Source organism: Mycteria americana, chromosome 2 (genome assembly GCF_035582795.1).
Source record: "Mycteria americana isolate JAX WOST 10 ecotype Jacksonville Zoo and Gardens chromosome 2, USCA_MyAme_1.0, whole genome shotgun sequence".
Lineage (NCBI taxonomy): Eukaryota > Metazoa > Chordata > Aves > Ciconiiformes > Ciconiidae > Mycteria > Mycteria americana.
The window spans coordinates 39,530,840-39,553,044 of NC_134366.1; the positions used below are offsets into that span (position 1 = coordinate 39,530,840).

At 42.2% G+C, this 22,205-nt stretch overlaps 1 protein-coding gene across 4 annotated transcripts in view; it reads left to right on the top strand.

The window, feature by feature from the left end:
* PLEKHA8 (pleckstrin homology domain containing A8) overlaps positions 1 to 22,205 on the top strand; it is a 32,339-nt gene that overhangs the window by 2,432 nt on the left and 7,702 nt on the right. For 2 of the 4 annotated variants that reach the window (XM_075493064.1, XM_075493061.1), the window contains exons 2-12: positions 8,396 to 8,512; positions 9,195 to 9,350; positions 11,305 to 11,429; positions 12,833 to 12,991; positions 13,920 to 13,960; positions 14,673 to 14,830; positions 17,429 to 17,588; positions 17,973 to 18,058; positions 18,737 to 18,795; positions 20,153 to 20,283; positions 20,777 to 20,847. In XM_075493064.1, the coding sequence (XP_075349179.1) occupies positions 8,396 to 8,512; positions 9,195 to 9,350; positions 11,305 to 11,429; positions 12,833 to 12,991; positions 13,920 to 13,960; positions 14,673 to 14,830; positions 17,429 to 17,588; positions 17,973 to 18,058; positions 18,737 to 18,795; positions 20,153 to 20,283; positions 20,777 to 20,847 (1,263 nt within the window). Of the gene's footprint in view, positions 1 to 7,087; positions 7,107 to 8,382; positions 8,513 to 9,194; positions 9,351 to 11,304; positions 11,430 to 12,832; positions 12,992 to 13,919; positions 13,961 to 14,672; positions 14,831 to 17,428; positions 17,589 to 17,972; positions 18,059 to 18,736; positions 18,796 to 20,152; positions 20,284 to 20,776; positions 20,848 to 22,205 lie in introns of those variants that run through there. The other 2 variants (XM_075493063.1, XM_075493062.1) reach the window with 2 other exon arrangements.

Genomic DNA, 22,205 nt, shown 5'->3' on the forward strand with positions numbered 1-22,205 from the left:
CAGAGAGGAGATGAGCCATTCACCAAAGAGTAAGCTTAAAACTGTAGAAAAGGAGAACTGCTTTCCCTTCTTGCTGTGAGAGAGGAGCTGATGGAGTTTGTTGGTAATGGAGTCTTTTCTGGGAATTTTGGTTTTATAATGTCTTCTGTCATCGCCATCACGAGAGGTCAAGTCCACATCAACCTCTTTCCCTCCGGCTCTTGGGCAGGGAGCTGGATCTCTGTTGCAGATTACATAGTTATTGACAGCAAGAATATTTCAGAAGTAGGAAACAAGCTTGGCTTTCTGTGGGCAAAGGGCAAAGAAAGCACAGCATGATTGCCAGCAACTGAAAGACAGATTAGCTTGTCTCACTGCTCAAACAAGTTATCTTGTTTTATTATAAATGCACTTATTTGCTTTATATAGATTAGGATAAATTGAATTAGTGTTACTTGGTTTCTGCTTGGAGATAGGGTTTTTCCTCTGGTATTGATCCTGCGCTCGCATTGTGGTTTCTATGTGGGGTAGTTCCAGTGCTGCCTCTGAAATCTCTGAGTTTAGAGAACTGAGATTTTAGAGGTTTTCTCTTACCTAATGCAATGGCCACCAGATAGTGATTTCTCAATGTGATATTTTTGATTAAGTTCAAGTGAAGTGTGCCAACTTTGGATCAGATATGCATGCACACAGGTCTAGCCTATGAAAATCCACTTGGCATCTTGTGTTTGCAATAAGTGTGTCCTGAGGTTGCTCTTGTCTATGCTTCCCCCACTAAATTGGTTAAAACCTTAAGGGAGCAGGGAACTTTGCAGGCAGAATTATCGCTGACGTATAAAGTGTGATAGCACTTTTTCACTTGGGCAAATATATGATGCCTTTGCAAACTTCAAATTGTTAATCCTCAAAACCCAGAACTGGGTGATTTAAATCATGCAAGCATGTAAGTTGGCCTCAGCTGAGCCTACAGTCAGAGCATGTAACTTGAGCTTTAAAAATTCCTAGATTTCATCCTTTGCCAAAACTCTCTATCTAATGTTAGCATTGCTTGTTAAAGCAATGTTAGCATTGCTTGTGGAGGGCTTATCGCATGGATAAAGGGAGTATGACTCTTATTTCAGTACTGCTTATTGTAGTAAGCAGTTGGGGTGACAAAAGCGGCACCCTATACCTTCCCTATAGCTCCTATAGTCTGCTGTGCTGCCGCTGCCTGAGGTCCTGGCTGAGCATAAAGCATTCTGGCGTGGACAGCGTCGCCGCCGGATCCTGGCTGCAGTGTTGTAGCAGGACTGATCTCAAACCAGGGGATGCTGCTTGCAGGATAGAGAAAGGAGAGAGCAGAGGTGAACCGCACCGGACTGCTGCTCTTTGCTGTTTGGAAACTGTCTCCCACAGGACTCTCCAACCGAACTCAAGCTGCAATTCACGCTCTTTGTTAAGCATACCTTCTGATGAATAAAAGACATTTCTTGAGTCTTCAGAGATTACCTTGTAAAAATAATCTGCGATTTTTGATTTCTCACCAGGCTTATAGAATGAGTAAACTATCGCTTACCCACAGGGAAACAGGGCGTGGAGTTGGGGAATACCTTCCTTCAATGGTGTGTGTAAAAGCTCAGCACTTTCAGTTGATTTTTCTGCTGCAATTCAGTTCAGTTGAGATCTTCAGCGTAAGGCACGCCTTACCTGGGATCACTGGCTGCAGGCAGGATTGCCGCTGACTCTGGAAAAGGTGGTATGGATCAGCTCTTGGCTTGGGGATCAAACGCAGCTTCGTCATTAGAAAGAAAAATGCTGACTGCCTCCTCTGACTTGCCTAGTATTCTCTGTATGCTCCGTGAAATGGCTTTGATCACTTTTCTTCACAAAGTTAATCTTCTCCTGGTATTTAAATACTCACTTCCTTAGTTGTGCTGAGTAACTCTAACCCTAACTAATTCATCTTCCTCGAGGCATGACACCCTCGCATTCATGCCATCACTAGTGACGCTGCATCATACCACATACCATAGTTTGCTCTCCCCACCTTCCCGTCTGTAATCATCCACTCTCATTGTGCTCTGAATTCTTTTCAGTTTATCCCAAGATGGCAGGAGCCAGCACCAAGCAGTAAATTTCAGCTTTCATATAAAACTTTAAATTACTCTTGTCTCTAATGATTCAGAATTGCTTGACACACTTGGGGGAGAGCTCAAGAAAATGTGAAAGAGCATTAGTTTTTATAGCTTGAATCTGGATGCACACGATACTGCTTAGAGCGAGTCTTTGTTTCGGGAGTTGAATTTAAGAAAACTGACCTTTTAGGATGGGAGACACATACACTTCCAGTTGATACCAAGCTCTGGAAATAAGCTCCTCTGTTTCCAGAGATGGAGGAAGTAATTGAAAACTTCACCCTTAGATAAACATTTGGCTCTAAAAAGCTTTTGTTTATCATTTTTCCCCTTCTTTTTAGCCTCTGGGTATAGTCCAAGTTCTGATTGTATAAAATGAGAAGTCTGGCTTTTGTGGAGGTGGACCTAGTCAGCTGAGGTTTCTGTTGCCTTCAGGGCAATGGTCTGCCCAGTGTTACTGACTATAGCTGCTCTCGGAGACCAGGCATTGGTTTAGATGGATGACCCAGTCTCACCCAGTCCTGGCCATGCTTCTCACCCAGGATGCTCCAGGGACTAGTTAGTTCATTCCCTCTGGATTTCGCATAATTACATTTGCGTGGTTTGACCTTCTTTCTCATCTCTCTCTTCCCTTCCTCCCCCTTTTTCTTCATGCAGCAATCTCGCTTTTGGCATACCTTTTTGGAATTGAGTAATGTGCTCACAGCAGAGAAGTTTGATGAGGCTGCAGGAATGGAGAACAGTGTCCCCTCTCTCCTCTGTAGGTGGAGAGGTATGCTGCAGTACTGGTGCCTCTCTGACATAAATAAGTGATCTCAGGGAATGACTGGGTAGGACAGAAAAGAAAGGTGTGGCACAATGATGGTGAAGAGATACCACCTTGTGTTTTTACAAAAATTCATTTCGTTGGCTCAGTCTGGCCTGATAACCACCCCAGGGGTCAGAGAGAGGAGCAGCTAGGTTGCTGTGGCTGGGAAGCGTAAAGAGAGGAGGGAAACTCCTGGGAGCTTTGAATGAGTTGAATTAGTGTGTCTGGGCAGTGGCCTGGATTATTGAACTTTTGCCTCCATCGCTTGCCATGATCCTCTCTCTGTCCTTCATCATTTCACTGTGTCCCCTTCAAAAATGCCTGACTGCTGGTGCATTGCGTTCTCCGTGCCTTGGATCCTCACTGGCATAAAATCGTTTGCAAACAAACCCAGTTGCCCTGTGATGGCAGGATGCTTTTGCAGTGCTGCTAGCCCTGCACTAACAGTTGTGATTGAAATGAGGGTGGATTTTATGGGACCCCTTCGAGAAAAATCGTTTGGGAGAGGGTCACTGTGTTAAAGCCAGTTCCAGCTGTTGCTTGCTTCACTTGAACCTCTAGTGTCCCTCAAACAAGTGCTTTAAAAAGTGATACCATAGTTGAAGTGCTAAATCTGTTAACTTCATTACCTTTAGGGGCTTTTGGTATTGATTCCTGCTGTTAATGTGCACATAATCAGAGTAAATTGCAACATGGGCATTTCTAGAAGCTGCTCTCTAGGTGAGACGATAATAGCTCAGAGGAGATGCACGAATTATCACACACTTTTGTCTGCCTGCCTGCTTGTCCATCATGGATACGGACTGTGGATTTTTATCCTGTCAAATTATTTCACTACAGAATTAAGGCTGCAAAATGTGTTCCAGTGCGTGGGATTGCCCTTCCAAAAATACTGGGTAGCCTTAGGAGGCTGTATGGAAAGAGCAGGCAGTGGTTTTGGGTGCAGATTGCTTATATCACGATAACACTTCAACTGTATTACTTCTGTTCACTATATGAGAAAAAAAGGGGAAAAGTTTCAAGTTTGGTCTGTGCAAGATACTCTTTTGCTATATGCTGTTCCCAGCTAGAACAGCGGTGACTGACAGCATGAAATACACAGCCGCATGAACCGAACTTAGTCTCCCGAGAGGTACACACCATCAGTTGTTAAGAACTGGATTGTAAGATTTAGTGCGTGCACCCAGTAGTTGAGATTGCAAGAGTGTTGGGATCTTGAAAACGACTGTTTTGTCCATTTGTGACGTGGAGATTCCCATAGCCTTAATTCCCCAGGGAAATCCTCATCCATGGGATGTTAGTGCAATAAGACCTTCTGGGCCAGTATGAAACGTTTGTGTTGTATAGGTGAGGAGACGCAGGCAGCTCAGTGCAGAAGTCAGGTTTTTCTCAGCACGGTCCAGGGCAGCTCAGCAGTCTTCTTTCTAAGCTGGAAATAACATCTCTTGACTTGGTCCTATGTTTTGGCTGTTAGATGCATCCTCTAACTGGAAAATATGACTTTCCTCATAACTGGAAGGCAGGTGTTTTGTGGTCACAGTTGCACGAGGGGAAGGTCTTCTGTTCTGGCCAACAGCTGCTACCTGAACAACCAGAAGCAAAGGTGTGAACCTGATGGCATTCATAGACTTACATCAGCACTGGCAACTGGGGAAGGACATATATTGGATTTTCTCTTGGTTTTTGCAAGACACCGGCACTGTCTTGGTCCTATTTGAGCTGAGTTTTCAGCAGCTCTCGTCCAGCAATCAGTTGTTGACGCAGCGCTGGGAAGAAGCTGTGGTTCTTCTGCCCTTGGGCGCTGGGCTATAAAATGGTAGGTGGGGGTACGGTGAACACACGGCACAGCTCACTTTGCTCAGTGTGGGGTGAAAAGATGGATATTGCTTGTTCTTGCTGTGAGATGTCTCTGACTATCAGAGCAGCCAGTCTGGGACTCTCTTGCGACCCTGCACAGAAGAGCAGGGATCTGCCCCTGCTCTGCCACCTGCAGCTAGGTCTTGGGTCTTGCCCGTGATATTAGCAGTAGGGATGTGGTGAAGGCTTTAATTCATCCTATTAGGTGGATGTTGCCGTAATGAGGAAATTTCAGAATCGTCTCCTATCCGCACTTAAAATCTGAATTAAGGTCAAAGAAGTCCAAGGACTATCTATTGCATAAGTTTTTATAAAGACTTGTGTTGAAGCTCAAGAAATTAATAAGCATAAAGTATTACATAATTCTAGTGGAAAGCAAGCAGTAATAAAAACCCAGGTGTCTGGCCTTTGTGTCTTTTAGAAATGCAACTGGAACTGGCATCTCTTAATTGCAGCTTGTTTTCCAGGTCATCAGTTTGACTTCTTGAGTATGTAATTCTCCCAGATGGTTTGGCTTTGTGGATGTCTGACATGATCTACGTGTCTTCGAATGTTTTTTTTTCTTCAGGCTTGGCACTTGGGAACGAATGCTGTCTGAAGTCTGAGTTGTGTAACATTAAAGTTTGAATTATGTCCAAATTTCAACTGTGTTATCAAGAAATGTCAACTTTGCTCAGTGATAGCTGCATCCAGACTTCCTGAAGTGTAATGGTGGAAGTAGGGAGACCTTTCAGGCTGTGGAAACTTCTGGAGAAATACTGAATCCTTCGCAGGCACAGACTGCTTAAATATCTTTATCTGTAGTGGACTATAGCACATCTACCAGGTACTGCAGGTACTAACTTTAAGTTTCACACAGGAGTGCAATACGTATTAGGACCTTAACCAGTGTCTGAGAAGTTGTCTGGAATCTCTTTGCTTTCTTCTATGGCTGAGACCTTAAGCTATTACTCACTTCTGTTGTGCTTTGCATTTTATTGTCTTTTTTTTATATATATATTTCCACAGCAGGGTCAATTTTTACTGTTAATGGCTCTGTGCCTCTCAAATGAGCTGTGGAAGTATGAGCTATGTTTTGTCCTGCCTGTGTACCACCAGTACAAATGGGCTTAGTAAATTCTTCTTCAAAGTTGTGTTAGTGCTGGCACCAGTAAGACCTTGAAAGGTTCAGCTTTAACTTTCTGTATCAGATGAAGATCATGCTCAGTTCCAAAATTTGCAATATTCCTTGGGCAGTTTATGGGGAGAGAATAAAACTGAATAAACCCAAGACTTGTGTTCATGGAAGTGTCTAAGTGTCTTTTTGCTTCTTTGTTTTTTGTTGTGTTTTTTTTTTTTCTCTGCTCTTTGCTCTTCTGCAAATGTGAAGTTCCTGTAATTGAAGATTGTATCTCTATTGCACTGCCCATGATTTGTCAGGCACACGCTATTTTTAGCTGGTTGTTTAGGATAACCTTCCCATGGCTGCTGACTCAGTGTCAGTGAGTACCAGGTGGTTAGTGCGTCTTCTGACAGAACCTTGCTGTGATTTTTTTTTTTTTTTAAAATTGGTTTCCTTTTACAAAACTGTATTTTTATTAGTGTAACAATTCTGTTCTGAAAATATATGCTGTCCTAGTTAACAATTGCCTATCATAGTCTTTTTGAGACATACCTAATAAAGAAGAGTTAGGTTCTGCAAAGGAAGACAGATAATTGCTGCTTCCCCCTCAAAAAAAAGACCCAAAAGCAAAAACCCAACCAAACAAAAACCGCAACAAAACATATTAACTCATAACATATTTTTAACCAGCCTCCGAAGTGATGGAGGCAGAGTGCTTTGTATGTTGGCTAATTGATTGCACAGCCTTTGATTGATGGAATGCAATTTGGTTGAGCATCAGCTGCAATTGTAAGCTGTAGGACCATGGCTGAAATGATTCATGTGCAGCAGCAGGATCTCCAGACTGATTTAGAGGCTCGTATTGACTGTGGCGCTGTGCATTATTTAAAGGATTGGTTCTGTGCCATTGAGTGTCTGAAGCAATTAACTGCTTCTCTCTGCTGAACAATCACTTCCTTTTTTTGTGAGTTCCTCCATATCAATAGTGACTTTTAGGGTAGTTTCTTTATTTTGGTGGCAAGACAAATAAAAATCAGTCTTGCTGTTTTCTTTTTTTTTTTTTATTCTCATTCTTGTGATTTTTTTCCCTTCATATAAAATAAAGAAGTATTGAGAATACTTTGGCATTTATAATGGTTTTATATTCTTCTAGGAAATAATGGAAGAGCTCTGGAAGAGTGTGAGAAAGGATTTATGTTTAATTTGTTTTCCAGCCATCCCTGAGGTTCAGCAATTTATAGACCACGTTGGCCCAGATGCCATGGTATTGCTTGTTTAAAAAAACAACTGAACAAAAAACCCCAAACCATTCTCGTACTATTAGCCTGTGGCTTTAGGGCTTTCTAACCTTACACTGAGTTGGGCTTGGCTTCAGCAGTAGCCTAAGGAATTGGTCCCTAGCTGGTAAGGAGCAGTCATTCATCCAATGTGATATCGGTCCAAGCCCAGCCTGGGCTCCTGCAGTGCCGTGCTGGCTGGCAGAGCCCGGGTGCAGGGGACGGCAGAAGTGAGGACCCTCTGCAAAAATGCGTAGGAGCCACGTGGCCCACATGGTCTTCTCAAAGTGTTTTTCCCAGAGATGTTTTGCTGGCACACTGTGGGAGCTTTGGTATCTCGCTCCGTTGGTCCTGGCCGGGGAAGCTTGTCGCAGTAACGAAAGCTGCTTTCCTCCAGTGACGTTGCTGCCTCATTTCTTCTTAAGTTAATGAGCTTGTAGTTTTTAATTAGACATAAATGACGGCTGTCATGTCTTGTTTGTTTGTATCTTTTCATACTGCTGTAGTACTTCCAAAAGAAGAAAACAAAAGGGGTAACTTACTTCTGAAGTCGGGCAGCAGGGTGGGTGAAAGTGTACCCAGAACTATTGGTTTTGGTCTAGCCTGGTGTTGGTTTTGGTCTAGCCTGGTGTTCTGGTTATTCTCTGGGAAGGTATCCAGAAGTGCAAGTCATTAATTTGAGACTACTTTTTATGTGGGCAGCACGGGAGTTTCAAGAGATATTGAGAACTGCTTCATTGAAAGATGGAGTTCAGAAATCAACACATCTGCCTCTGTCCCTCCTTCCCTGATTTTTAGGAGTTTCTTGCCCATTGCTTTTCAAGGCAGTTTGTCTAGCCCTTCCCGCAAGGGAGGAAGACATGTAAGGCAAGACAGCTGGGGTTGCTTTTGGAAAGAATGAAGAGGTGGGTTGAGGAGTGATGGAAGGAATTGAGGGGTGGTGAACTGAAAAGCTCGTTTTGGAAGAGAGAGTGAGTCAGTGATGCCGTGTGAGCAAAACTACTGAAAATGACATATAGCATCTCAGGAACATACTGCTGTGGTCCAGCTGCCTGCAGAAAGGACACGTAGCTGCCAGCAAGCAGGGGTTGTGGTGTGCAACATCCAGGCCTGTCCACAAATCTTACTACTTCAAAGGGTTTAATTTTCTGGGGGGAACTGAGAATCTTTGGGGCCTTATTTGCAGCGAGTCCCGAATGAGAGAGGTGGTGGAATTGCAGGAAGAGAAGTAACTGAGAAATGCAGTTTTGTTTTTCAGGCTGGCAGCCTCGATGGTTTCTTCTCTGTGGTGGCATCCTGTCCTATTATGACTCTCAGGAAGATGCCTGGAAGGGTTGTAAGGGAAGCATCCAAATGGCCGTGTGCGAAATTCAAGGTAACTAAGACGCAGTAACAGCTGCATGAAGTTTGCCCAATAATGTTGCAATCAGGATGAGATTTCAGGTCACAAGAGCTATTTGGCAGCTTGATTTCTTTGGTATGTATTCGTAGTAACTCAGTAAGTTGATCTATATGCCAGTTTTTATTCTATAGTATTTTGAAAATGTTAAGAGAGCTGCAAGCCTCTAATATAGTGGGTATTCTACATGCAGGTGGGTCACTGTTTTTCACCAGCCATGGTGGAACATCACACAGCTTCAAATGACTCTTTATAAGCACGAAGCTGAAGCTAGAAATATGAATAATAAACTTCAGTACTAGGGCTGCTCACTCATATTGGATTACTTGCCACATCTCTGAGGTTCTGTTATGGGCTGGAACCCTGAAAGAGAGGCTTGCCAGAAGAGGATGCCCTTTCCGTGAAGAATCCCAGATGATACTGTACTGATCACAAAACTGCCTTTCATAGCCTGTTGTCCCACAGCTGTACACGTGTGTGTCCTGTCTATTCCCTAACTCAGAAGAAAAGTCATAAAATGGCAACAGGGGAAGTTTGGGGCTATAGATTCCTCCTCTTTCATTACTGTTTGACCTGCCACCTAACATATCTGCTGGGATATGTCCCAGTTGGCCTGGGAAGGGCTGAGGGACTGGTCTGAAATCTATGTTGCTTCCAGTTCATCCTGCAGATAACACACGAATGGACCTGATCATCCCAGGGGAACAATACTTCTATCTGAAGGCAAGAAACGCAGTTGAAAGGCAGAAGTGGCTGGTTGCGCTAGGAACTGCCAAAGCCTGTCTGACCGACAGCAGGACACAGAAGGAAAAAGGCAAGAACACCCTTTTGCTGGCACATACTGTTTGCTTTTTATTTCCCCATCCTTGCCCTAGTAGATGTACACAAAAAGATGACAAAATCCATACCTGAACCCTGTGTCCAACCTGTGCTTCAGGTCTTTGGTGCTGCTAAAAGCCAAGCCATGTGGGAACGCTAGCTAGAAATCTCAGGTGTTAACTCTCAGTGCAGGGATTTGAAAACTTTGGCTTTTCCTTAAAATAAATCATGTGAAAACCATGTGCTGATGGGTTCTGTAAGTACAGGGAGTGAGTAGCTCCTGGCTGTGGGTCACTGGGGTGCAGACTATGCATGAAGGTAAGACCCCCACCTTGTGCAACTGTCTTAGTATGATGACCCAGCCTCTCATACCACTGTCTCTTGAGCTTTGGAGTTCCTCAGACCCTGTCCTTCCATGTTCTAACTGGGCTGTCTTGTACACTTCAAGAATCCCTTGGCAATTAAAATAAAAGTTTGCAATTGGTTTTAAATGAGCATACTAATATTTGGAAACTGAAATCCCATCATGGTCAGGCTATGAAAATTAATTCACTTACCTCTTTGCTTTCACCAACAATCTTGCTTTTTCACCCCTCTTGCTTACAAGCATGGCGTTATTCATGAGTCCGTGTGAGACCTCATGCCTTATGCTGTGTAACCTCAGCATAATGACTATGCAGAAGATGGGAAAACAGCAAATTATTGTTAATATGTCAGTGATCCTGAGCAAATTCAGGGGGGGGGCGGGTGCTTCCTTTCCCCAAGACGAGCAATCAGTTCTCTTAGCCTTATGTACGTCTTCACCAGGCTTTGCATCTACCAGTTCAAACTGAGTCAGAACTGAGCAGAAGATGCTACTGTAGGGTCCTACACAAAGTGGGGATCTGATGCACAGTGCCTAGAAGCAGAACAAAGTTATATCTATAAACTGACACAGGGTGAAAAAGCACAGGGTGAAAAGCTACTGATGTATTTGCAGAACTAAACCATGTTATTATTAGACAGACAAATTATTGACAGGCAAATTTATTTATTTTGTAATCTGAGGACTCTAATGTCAAAAATTGACTTCTGAAAAATCTCAGATTGACTGTTAGTCATATCTGGATTAGCCTGCTCAGTTCTGCACTCTCCAGTACGAGCAACATATGGACATACTGGAGTGAGTCCAGGAAAGGGCCACTAAGATGATTAACGGAAATAACTGATGGGAGAGCATAAAAAAGATGGAGCCAGACTCTTCTCAGTGAATGGACAAGAGGAAATGGGCATAAATTTAAGTACAAACAACTCCATTGAGACATAAGCAGAAATACTTATATAGTGAGGACGAGGGAGCACTGAAACGGGTTACACAGAGAGGTTGTGGAGTCTGCATCCTTGGCAATGTTCAAAACCTGACTAGATGTGGCCCTGAGCAACGTGCTCTGGCTGACCCTGCTTTGAACAGGGGAGCAGGACTAGCTGGTCTCCAGAGGTCCCTTCCAACCTCAACCATTTTATGATTCAAGGATATATATTAAATGAATCCCTTAGTGTTGTACAGGATGCGTCTTTTCCCTTCAGTGTTCTCTATCTAGAACCCTGATCTTTTAATTCACAGCGTAATTGTTTGCACCTTAAACTACTTAGTGAAAACAAAAAATATGGTATGTAGGCATTTCGTCCTATTTAAAATGCCCATTGAGGTCAAGTGTTGTGTACTTGCTTTTTCTCTGTGTCCTAAGTCTAGGAACATACTGTTCCTGTCTATGATGGCAAATAGTTTTACCTGTCAGGGGCATAATTTATGGCCAATCCAGCTCGTCTTTTTGAGTTGATAGAAAATGTTTTGAAATAAGGAAGTATTGGTTGAATTAGATTGGATAATACTATTTCAGCAACTTTCCAAAATCATATACTGCAAGATGGATACAATAAATGTAACTCTTCTTTTGTTTCACTTTTAGAGTTCACTGAAAACACAGAAGCCTTGAAGACTAAAATGTCTGAACTTAGACTGTACTGTAACCTCCTCGTTCAGCAAGTGCATAAAACAAAGGAAGCCAGCATTTCTGGTGCATCAGAACCAGAGGTACAGCTCTATTTTTGGTGTAGACCACGTCTGTAAAGTCTTGAGCATTGTGAACTCTTCTGGTTAGCCAATGTAGTATTCACTCACAGTTACTTAATAGCGCACCCTCTTTCTGCAGAGAACCTGTGGGAAATAACATACACAACAGTTCTTGTTTAAATGGAGTAATACTGTATTGTTGCAAATAACTTTCCCTGTGTTGGGGTAGCAAGTAGTGAGATGAGATAATGACATCTGTGATCTAGATAATAACATCTCTCTAGGTGATCATGTGTGTATAGTGGATCAAAAAAGCAAAAGATTTTTTATAAAAAGATAACTTGCAAGCAGCACACATTTGTCTGCCCCTGACTCATTAATATCCTGCTCAGCAAAACGTTTCTGTTCTCAACAAAAATCCTTAAAAGGTCAAGAGACAATGCAGACCACAAAAAAGCAAAATTGCTAGAAAGAACTGCCTGATTAGCCTCACTTAAGTTAAAGTTTCAAACCTTGCAAATCTTCCTGACCAAAGCAGCCTCATTTAAGAGGGGTCTCCTAATGACAGTGATCTGCCCCTTGCTTTGAGAGAGAAACGTGTGAAGAGGGATGCACGTCACTTGCTAGAGAAGCTGGTGTGGAGTTCCAGGATGCCTCCCACTGGAGAGATGGGTCCTCAGGTGCAGGACAGGCAGGCAAAACACCTGAAGGTTAATCATTTCTATGTCCCAACCATCTCTGTAAAGACACCTGATAAACTGTTTATGGTGAATTAACAACAGTGCAGAAGCATGATGTAGTGTATAAATGACTAAAAGGCACTGTTAGAACTTGCAGCTCACAGGTGTTGACAACAACCAAGTCATGTGGTGTTTATCCAGCTCATAGTTCACGCTTCTGGGGGAAAACTCGCTTTCCCTGATCTTACTGGTATTTAACTGGAAAGATTTATTGCTAAAAGCATTTCAACATCAATAACTGCACTTTGCAGAGTTTTTCAATTGCAGTAATTTTTTGTTCATGGGATTTTTGAAATTATTATCTGCAGATCATTCTGTATCTATTTAACTTGTTTACTTTTCATTTCTCCTGTCAGTGGTGCCTTCTGCAATACCATTGTTGAATACATCAAGGCTCAGTATTTAATACACTTTTAACACCAGAGATAAGTAACTCAGAGGCATTGCTTTGAAAACACAAGCATACCGAGCTTCTTGTAGTGAGGCTGACAAGAGTCACTTGCTGTGAGGGGGCATAGCCCCAGTAATATGTGATGCCAGTTCTCTGAGCAGCTGACACATTGCATTTTAATTCAGGTTAAACAGAAATCATGACTGTAGCAGTTGTGGGCTTTGTGGACATTAGTTGCTCCAAGTTGATATTCTGTGGTCAGTCCATGTCTTCCAATTGGTTTCTTCCCCCAGAGTGGGATTGATATGGGAGCTCTTTTAAAATCAACCTGCGATACCTTCCTGAAGACTCTTGAAGAATGTATGCAGATTGCAAATACTGCCTTCACTTCAGAGTTATTGCATCCGACCCCGCCTGGATCCCCACATTTAGCAGTTCTCAGAACGAACAAGGTAATGGCCAGTATCCTTTTCTCTCAGTCTCGGCACGGATGGTACAGCACCTTTTTGTAAAGTAGCATTTGTAGAAGTAGGGAATGCATTTTTACCTGTATTATAGCTAGTAGTCCTCCACTGGACATACTCTGCTATTTCTTGTGGTTTGCAAGTGAGGTAGGGCCATTTTTTAATAAGCAGTGACCAATCTCTTAACTTTTAATGATAGCTGAAAGTTATTAAACATTAACTTTCAGGGCCTGATCCAGCTGCAGACAGTGGTGTTTCAAAAAACACCTGGCTATATGACAAGTTGGTTAATTGTGGGAGCTCACAGCAATTGTTACTCTTCTAAGCTACTGCAGCATCGGATCTGTGGTAATACGCTAACAGGAGCTGATGAGCTTATCTTTTAATGACAAGAGCACTTTCTTGAATTCTGGATCCACAACTACGTATGCAAAATTGGAGCATCTCTGGCAAACAGCAGGTGAAGGTGTATGTAGTAGGAAGGTAGATGTGTCACTGCATCTGGGAAGTGAGATTACTTCACCATACCTGGTATCTGGCCTCACATTTCTTCTGGTTTTTCATAATTTTTTTCTTAAGTGAAGGAAACATCATTGCAAAGAAAACTCACTACCTTGTTTCTTTTCCACATGCTGTATGGCGTGTAACTTGACACTTGCTAGCTAGGTTCTAAAAGAAGTCTCCTGGTTTTCTTTTTTTTTTTCTTTTTTCTTTTCAATATTTTAATGGTGTAATAATGTAGCACCTTTTTCGTGTTTGTCTATATACTGCCTCCGCGTCAGAGAATTAGTGAGCGTATGCTTAGCTTTTCAGCTTTTTTGCTGACTCCAGCTTGGGTTTAATAAAATGTGAAGTTTGAGAAGCATGATAGTCTTCTTGCTTTAAAGAATATTCCCCCTCCCCACTTATCTTACAGATAAAGCACTCTGTCTTGTCCAGTCACACCTCAACAGAAAGGTATAATAAAAGTCTTTACTGTCGATCTCTTTCTAATCTGTTTTTGGTAGTGTCTGTTCTTTCCATGTTTTAACTTTAATATTGCTAGAACTGGATGCAGGCAGAATTCTATTGCTCTGAGCTGCGTACTTGGAAGCAGACGCAACAAAAGGGAGCTGGCTCACCCCACTTCATGTCTCTTCTTTATCAGCCCTTTCCCTTTTATTTTTTCTCAGCCATCCACTTGGTGACTTACTGGTCAGTCACCAGCCAGCTCTCTCCCACTTCAGTGCTCTTTCCTGCATTTTAGGTTCCACTCCATAAGCTCATAAAATTGTTGATGGAGAGCAGGCTATGATTTGTGGAGTAGATGGCAAGCATCTATATTTTAAAGTACTAATGAGGGAATATTCTTTTAGCTACAATACCTGCCTGTGATTTTTTTTTTTTTTTTAATCAATTGTATTTTTTTAATTATATCTCTTTTTAATGAAGGTCATTGTAAATATATTCAAACTCTGCAAACTGAGGTTGAATCGTTAATCCTACTTGCTGCAAAGAGCCGCCTGGTTCCTTTTGTTATTTTAGACAAGTTCTTTTGCTCAGAGCAGCCTGTGACACCCTATAATTTCTGTCGACTATTTTTCTCCTATTGTTATTTGTGTGTTTTCACAGGAAGAAGCTTACCAAGCAATGTTTTATACACTAACCATTATTCTTTCCCTTTCTTCAGGCAGATGGAATTGAACCCCTGTGAAAATGGCTCTGTAAAAGCAGAAATTAACCATCAAGAGCAAACCCTTATTAAAAGTCTGGAATGTTTAAACCTGGAAACAAATGAGGGGGGCAGTGATGTTTCTGTTGAAGATCACATAGCAGAGGATTTGGCAGGTAAATATATGCACCGTCTTTTATCCAGAATCGTTACTCTTTAAGTGTAAATGGAGGGAGGTGCAGGCTGCCTGTGAGAGTGCTGGTACCTTGCTTCCCAGGAGAGGGAATGTCAGTGTATTTTAGTCTGGTATCTGCCTGTTGTCAAGTCTTCCCAGCATAGCTCCTGCCCTTGTTGATAGCTAACTTGGGACTGAATGGGGAAGGAAATGAAAAATTCTTTTTTTGACAAGCGGAGGCTCCTCTAGATGCTGATTGACATGCGTAACAATACAGCCTGGCAAAGCTTGGGCTCTTCTTGCACTGTGGACAGGCACGTTATTCCCAGAGGTCCTCCGCTGGGAATGCCGGCACTTCTGCTAGTACGTAGGGCTGCACTGTCAGAAGGGGGGCATTGAAGCTTTGTGTGCCTGTCTTGGAGGGGTTGACCTTGTAGTCGCTCTTGATTGCTCTGACAAATCTTTATGGAAAATTAACACTTTTTCTGCAACTAAGAGTATACTAGAAAGCACCTTATTTCTTCCATTACCTTAGCAACAGCATGAAACTTATATTTGTGCGTGACTTCAGTAAAACACTGTTGAACTAATTCAGTATAAAATTCCATCCAACATAGCTATATTGTTAAGGGCTGCTGAACTTAATTTGGGTAAGTCTATACAAGTGTCGTATGATTTCTGCTTGTCCTGTTGAATGGACTGTATCGTTCTCGAACAGTAGCTTTCTCTGCCTGGCCATTATTCCAAAACATATATATGCAGTCAGTGAATCAGCTGAAGTTTTTAAGCCCAAGTTAATGAACATGGCGATTTCGCTCTTACATGGGTTCTCTCTGGATTTTTCCCATTTCTGTAACTGCTGTTGAGTAGTGTGGTAAGTCCCTGCAGAATAACATGCACGTGTCACCATTTAGCGTAATACCTCAAGAATACAGTGCTAAAGCGAGGAGATGAAACTAATTCAAGTCAGGTTGTCGGTATCGTTTAGCTACTGAGGTTGTTCCTGTGCAAAAAAGAGAAAAGCCTACCCCCTCTTGGGTACACCCATCTGAGTTGCAGAGTTTTGCTGGCAGTGCGGGGGGGAGCGGGATGTGCAGTGCCATCCCCCTGGGATGGGCTGACCCAGCCAGCCTGGGGCTCCCTCTCACTGACGGCTGTATTTGGGTGCTCCCTGTGAGCCCAGGAGCTCTGCCCTGTCGCAGATACTCTTCCCTCCCTCTCCCCTCTAGTAAGAGCAGTCAATCTTTAAAAACGCTCAAGCATTTAAGTCTCGTAATAAATTTCTGTTTGTCATTTAATGCTTACAGTGTTTGGGTTTGAAGTTTCAGAGGACCCCAGGCTTTATGCGTGGCACTCCTGTGGAGTCACTGGACTCGGGCTCACCGTCCCACGTGTCTTGGTGAAGGACAGATCAGTGACATCCCTCAAACTCTAGCTCCTTAGCAGAGTCACTTTGCTTGTGAGTAAGGCATGGTCAGTGATGGCTGAGGCCATTTTTTTTTCTGCCCTGAGGAGCATGGCTAAAGTCTCATTGCTGTTACCAGCTGTGAGTGATTCTTTTTTCACCCAGCACCAGGCTTATTTAGTGGTTCAGCAAGTAATAGGGAAAGCTGCAAGTTTGTTTTCAGGCTTTGCTGAAAGGATGATAGTTCCTTGCAGTTGGATCCCTTCAGTCAGAAGCTCAGTACCACTTCAAGTCTATAAATCCTCACTGGCCTTTGAAAGTATTCCTTTCCTGGAGAGACATATTCCTTGAGAAATTTTGGGTGTTAGTGTGGCAGCAAGATGTGCTGTGGCCATGGCCTGTGCATTGCAGATGCTGTGAATATATCACTTTTTGCTTCTTGACTTGTTCTCTGCGCTTCTCCGTGAGGTCAGAAGGTCTTACCATGCATGGGCTGTGACTGTTCTTTGGGTGTCTAAGACTTTGTCTTCCTTTGGAGGTGCTTATGTAGTGCTCTGTTTATTTGAAACAAATGCAGTTGACCCCAAAGAGGAAATAAAAGAGACCACAGGGAGGAAGGGGCAACTGGATCTTTTTCTGGGAAACTTTAAAGATACTCATACAAAGTGGGGAGAACAAGCAGCCTTTGATATCATGGCAGTACCCATCTAAGCAGCCAGTTTACTTACTTGTCAGGAGGAGCAAACAAGTCACTATTATTCTTTTGCTTTTGAAAATGCACTGTGCCACTTTATCAGCACTGGGGAGGTTACAGCACGTGAGAAGTAATCTTTTTTTCAAGGAGATGAGTCTGCTCCCTGCTGCACCCAGTCACTTCTTCAGCGCTCTTCTCTCCTATTGCTGTCCTTGCTGAGGGTGTGTGGGCTCACCTGCATTGGAGCCTGGTGCTTGGTCTGTCTGATTAAAAGAAATGGGGAAGGGGACTGCTTGAAAAGTGGTCTGAGCACCCAACAGCAGGGGAACTGGGGTGAGAGTCATGGTGTTGGCAGGGAAAGCTTTTAAACTTGTATGATCCAGATAACCAAGTGCCTTCCTTCAAATAGGACGTGTCTTAAGGAACAGGAATAACAATATGGGTGTGTGGCTGTTTTCTTTTTCTATTTTTGTTTTTCTTCTTTTTCCTATAAATGTAAGGCATTAAAGAAGATGGAGAGAACAAGCTGCAAGCTGTAGAAAGCTCTGGTGCCCACAAGTTGCTGCAGTCGGAAACGAATTCTTTAAGTGGATTGACTCTGTGTGAGGAAGACAGAAATGAAAATGATTCTCCTACCTTCTTCAGTGTCATGAGCAATAGGTAGTACACGTTGCAGATGTAAATTACAAGGATTATTGAAACTTTAAGCCCTTAATTGACTCATTTTTAAGTCTGTTCTGTCTGTAGAGCTGCATTTGCTGAGATTATTTAACAAGACTGCATACAGCACAGTAGTTGAAGAAGATATCCTTTGTAGAATAAAATATTGGTTATAATTACAGGCCTTGCTTGCAGGCCACTAAATGTGTATTTTCTGCAGTCGTTTACTTTAACCTAGTGAAACAAAAGCCATGTTGGTGGTTCCACGTCTATAAATTTTACCTCTGTGCAAGTGAAGTGGGCATGAAATGTAATTTTGTCTTCAGAAGTTGCACAAAAGGAGTTGTTAAGGTAACAATCTTTTCTGCTTGTCCTGGACACCAGGTTCAGTGATATTGAACTTCGGGAGGAGGAGGGCATACCAACAGAAGAGTTTCTGGAGTCTTGTTATGCAATTGTGCCCGTTCTGGGTAAGCAGCTCTTTCTTTCCATGCAGCGGGTGCATCTAACTCCTTTTGACTGCTGCCAGCTGTGAGAAAAGGTGGAGCAGTTGGTTTGGAGGATTTCTTTCTTTGCTAAAGAGATATAGAAATAGTTCCTATCAGCAGAATCAATTTGACTGGTACCAGAAGATGTTTCTTACTCTTTTGCTTTGTAGAGGATCCACCCTCGTTTAGATGGGACCCGTGTATAAGCTGTCTGGAAATCTACGGGTATATCTGGAACAGCAATTTCTTTCCCTCAAAAGAACAGCGTGGAATGCCTTGCATGTCTAATACTGCTGACAGCACACCGTCAGCTGTACTTAGCTATTGCTGCTATTAGATTTTTCCAAAGACTTCGATCTCTTCGAACTAGTGCAGCCCCCCACCTGCTTGGCCCCTGAATCTAACAGCAGATGTGAGGACCCTGTAGGCAGGCACCCTATTGAAGACTTCCAAATTGTAGGTCGGTGTACTTTAGCACCTGTACCACCTGGGATGGATTGGTTTTACACCAAAGAAAGGCTTCGGTTTATGTCATTCATTTAGTATTCTCCTACCATTTAGAAGGATTGTTAAGAGAGTAAATTAAATGAATTGTTACTAAGACATGACGACTGGAAAAAGACACAATTTTAAAATATGGCTGCCTTTTTTTTTTTCTAGACAAGCTGGGACCAACTGTTTTTGCTCCTGTTAAAATGGATTTTGTAGGTAACATCAAGGTAACAGCTTATTTCTAACACTGATTTTTTGGGGTTTTTTTTTGGTTTTTTTTTTTGTTTGTTTTTTAACAAAGTATCTATCTTAGGTACTAAAGCTCAAGAATCTTTGTTGTAGGAGTCAATACTGGAAGGCTATTTAATATTTGATAATGTTACCATCTGTCAGATCAGAATGCTGAAATGCCCCTAATGCTGTTCTTACAGTACATGCTGTGTTTAATAAATCCAGCTGTTGTGCACAAACTTATAAAATTTTACTTGATTGACTGCCAAATAAAACATCTGTTACACCTAATGAATATGACTGATTCTGAGCGGAATAGGTTTTAAGTCGTGATGCAATGGTAGCAATATTGACTTTAGACTGTAAAACAAACCAGGGGGAAAAAAACCCTTTCCTCAAACAAGTAGGAGCAAATCAGTGTGTTAAGAAGGAGCGTCGCAGCAGGTCGGGGCAGACCCTGCAGTTTCAGTTCTCGTTCTGACAGTCCTTCCAGCTCCAAGTCTGAAACGGTTTGAAGTGCTACTTGTGAAACAAAATGTATTCGTAGTGAGACTTCTCATAGCTTTTCTTTCAAGGGAAATAAAGAAAAGCAAAACATACCTCCTGAGTGTATGATAAGGAACATTGCATACATTCAGATTTGTTTGGTGCAAAGAAAGGCAGATATGCACTTATCTTGCTGCAGGTAGTCAGGAGAAAGACTGAAAATAGCAAGAGGGAAGAACGCCATTTAAAAAAAAAAAAATTGGATATTTATTGTCAAGTGATAGGCAGCTGCTCCTTTAATGTAGAAGACAACTTTGTTTAACTGCCTCATATATTTTCCCTTTTATTTTTGTGAGGAGTCGTGTATAACAAACTTTGGAATAAATTAAAATCTTAAGCATGGAATAAATGAAAAAGCTTAAGCATGCTGATGACTGCTAAGTGTAATTGAGAATTTGCAGCTTAGCAGTTGTCAGAAGGTAATCTTGCTTGTACTTGAAGCTTGGGGCAAATGGGACTTTGCTCGGAGAGCAGGTTGATTTAACTCCTTTCCACCGGCGTGAAGGATGCCATGTGAACCTGAAGCATTTTGTCAGACAGAAATGCTAGGTTCCATGTAAATCTTTGACTGAGATGCTTTTTTTTGGTTGCGTTAGCCAGATGGCTAGCCAGATGTGACTGGGGTTGTGCCCTGGGAAGGTGTGCCCAGTGTGGCAGGCCAGCCGTGCCGTGGGGAGTGCGTGATGTGGTTGGGGATCTGTGGTATCCCTTTGCAGGGAAGAGTCCTGGTAAATAGGTGGTATTTATAGGACAGGCCACTGTTTGGTCTTAAAAGCCTAAAGCTTTGCCTCTTGTTTTTTTCTCCAGAAAATAAACCAGAAATTTATAACCAACAAAGAAGAGTTTGATACCCTTCAGAAGATAGTGCTCCATGAAGTGAATGCTGGCGTAGCACAAGTTAGAAACTCTGCTACGGAGGCTCTCCTGTGGCTGAAAAGGTAACGGCCTCCTATCTACTTACGCTACGAACCGCTAAGGTGGAATGAGGGGCTTTGCACCAGTGCAAGCTTATGTACGTGGAGCAAGCTGGTTACTTTCCACAGGCTCCATCAATCCAGACTGGCTAGGTTCAAGGTTAGTGTGTTGTCTGTGGTGGTTGTATCACTGCAACTTTGCCAAAAGGCCTGAAAAAGCGATCGCAGGCAACCTTTTTACCCATAAAACTGAGTAACTGATCCGGCTGGGCCAGAACATCAGGCAGGTGATTTCAGGCTGCAGCAGAAATGTTTTAGCAAAGTGTTTTTCCTTGGGCTAGGAGAGAGGCTGGAGGAGATGGCTGCATTTTTTTTTTAATTCAGATTCAAAATGGCGCTTTAATTCTGAGTTTTATTGCACTTCTGAGTAGTATTGCAATTCTGGGGGCTTTGTTGTGCTGTGGGTTACTTTCTTATAAACATGGTTTCTTTTTATTTCATGGGTTCATCCTGACAGAGGCTTAAAGTTCTTGAAAGGGTTTTTGACAGAAGTGAAGAATGGGGAAAAGAATATCCAAACAGCTCTGAGTAAGTGCCAGTTGCTTGAATTTACATACTTGGCTATTTTCCTCCTTGTTTAGAACCTGTGTTTTCTTTTCTTCAGTGACTAATGATGCAAGTAATCTCCAGGACATAGCTTTTGTGAAAATCACAGTTTTTGGAAATGGCCGTCTTTAGGCAGATTAGTAGATAACTGGTCAATGTTGATTTAATAGCAGATAAATATTCCTTTAATTGGCATACTTTTGGCAGGGGAAACAGTCATATCTTAGGGGAGAAAAGTGCTTTGTCTCATTCCATTTGCTCTACTGGTTTACAGTGAGAGCACTCCCAAATTTATAGCTGCTGTTGTGTTGGTTTTTTTAGTTCCTTGTGAGATTGGCCATCACTCTTTGAAATCACCTCTTTGCCAGTATGGCTGTGAATTGCCTGTATCAGTTAGAAGGGAGTTTGTAACAGACAAGAAGGAATTTTTTCCAAGTACACAATTTCTGACACTTACCAGGTGAGGTTAGTGCCCACAGCAAGTATAAAACAAAATACAAACCCCTCTTAGACTTGACTTGGTTATTCCTGAGTAAGACACACATATATGCATGTAATCTAATGTTATGATAATCCTTTAAAGCAGCTTTAAAACAGCTTTTTTTAAAGCTTTTTTTTTTTTTAGCTTCTTTTAAACAGCTAAGCAGTAGTCCTTTAGGATTAGTAAAAACACCCTACTACACTGAAGTATGTAAGCACCTCTTGGAAGTGGAACTGTAAATACACTGCTACCAGATGTGGACGTTAAACACCACGGAAAGTTAAGGCACTTATTTGACCTTCTGAGTGTGAAGGCTTCACCACTGAATTACTTCTTGAATTGTTCTGTGTCCACAGCAGAGCCATGCTGCTGGTTTTTTCTCACTTCCTTCCCTTTCTCCCCCTGAAAATCTCTTTATCTGTTATCACTAGTGCAGCTTTGGTTTACTGTTACAGTTTCTTATGTAGGAGTTACTGTGCTATTTGAATCTCAAGTAAAGATAGGGTATATGTTCTCTTTCTACAACTTCAAATATCAAGCTAATGAAATGAAAATAAAAAATGGAATATTCACCAGTTCTTATGATCTTCTGAGGAACAAACAGCTTTCTAAAGGGATTTGTCTTTAAATCTAAGCAAACTTTTCAACTTCTGGTGTTTTTAATGTCCTCTATATTTGCTCATAAGGCAGAGAATAGACTTGTCAGCCCTGTTTGCTACACAATACTCTTTTTCTCCTTATTTCATTGCTCTTATTACTGTATGCTTTTCTCATAGATTCTCACTCCTACTGTAAAGATAGAAAAGCTGCATTCCCCAGTCATTAGACTGATAGATGAGGAGTACTTCATATTACAGCA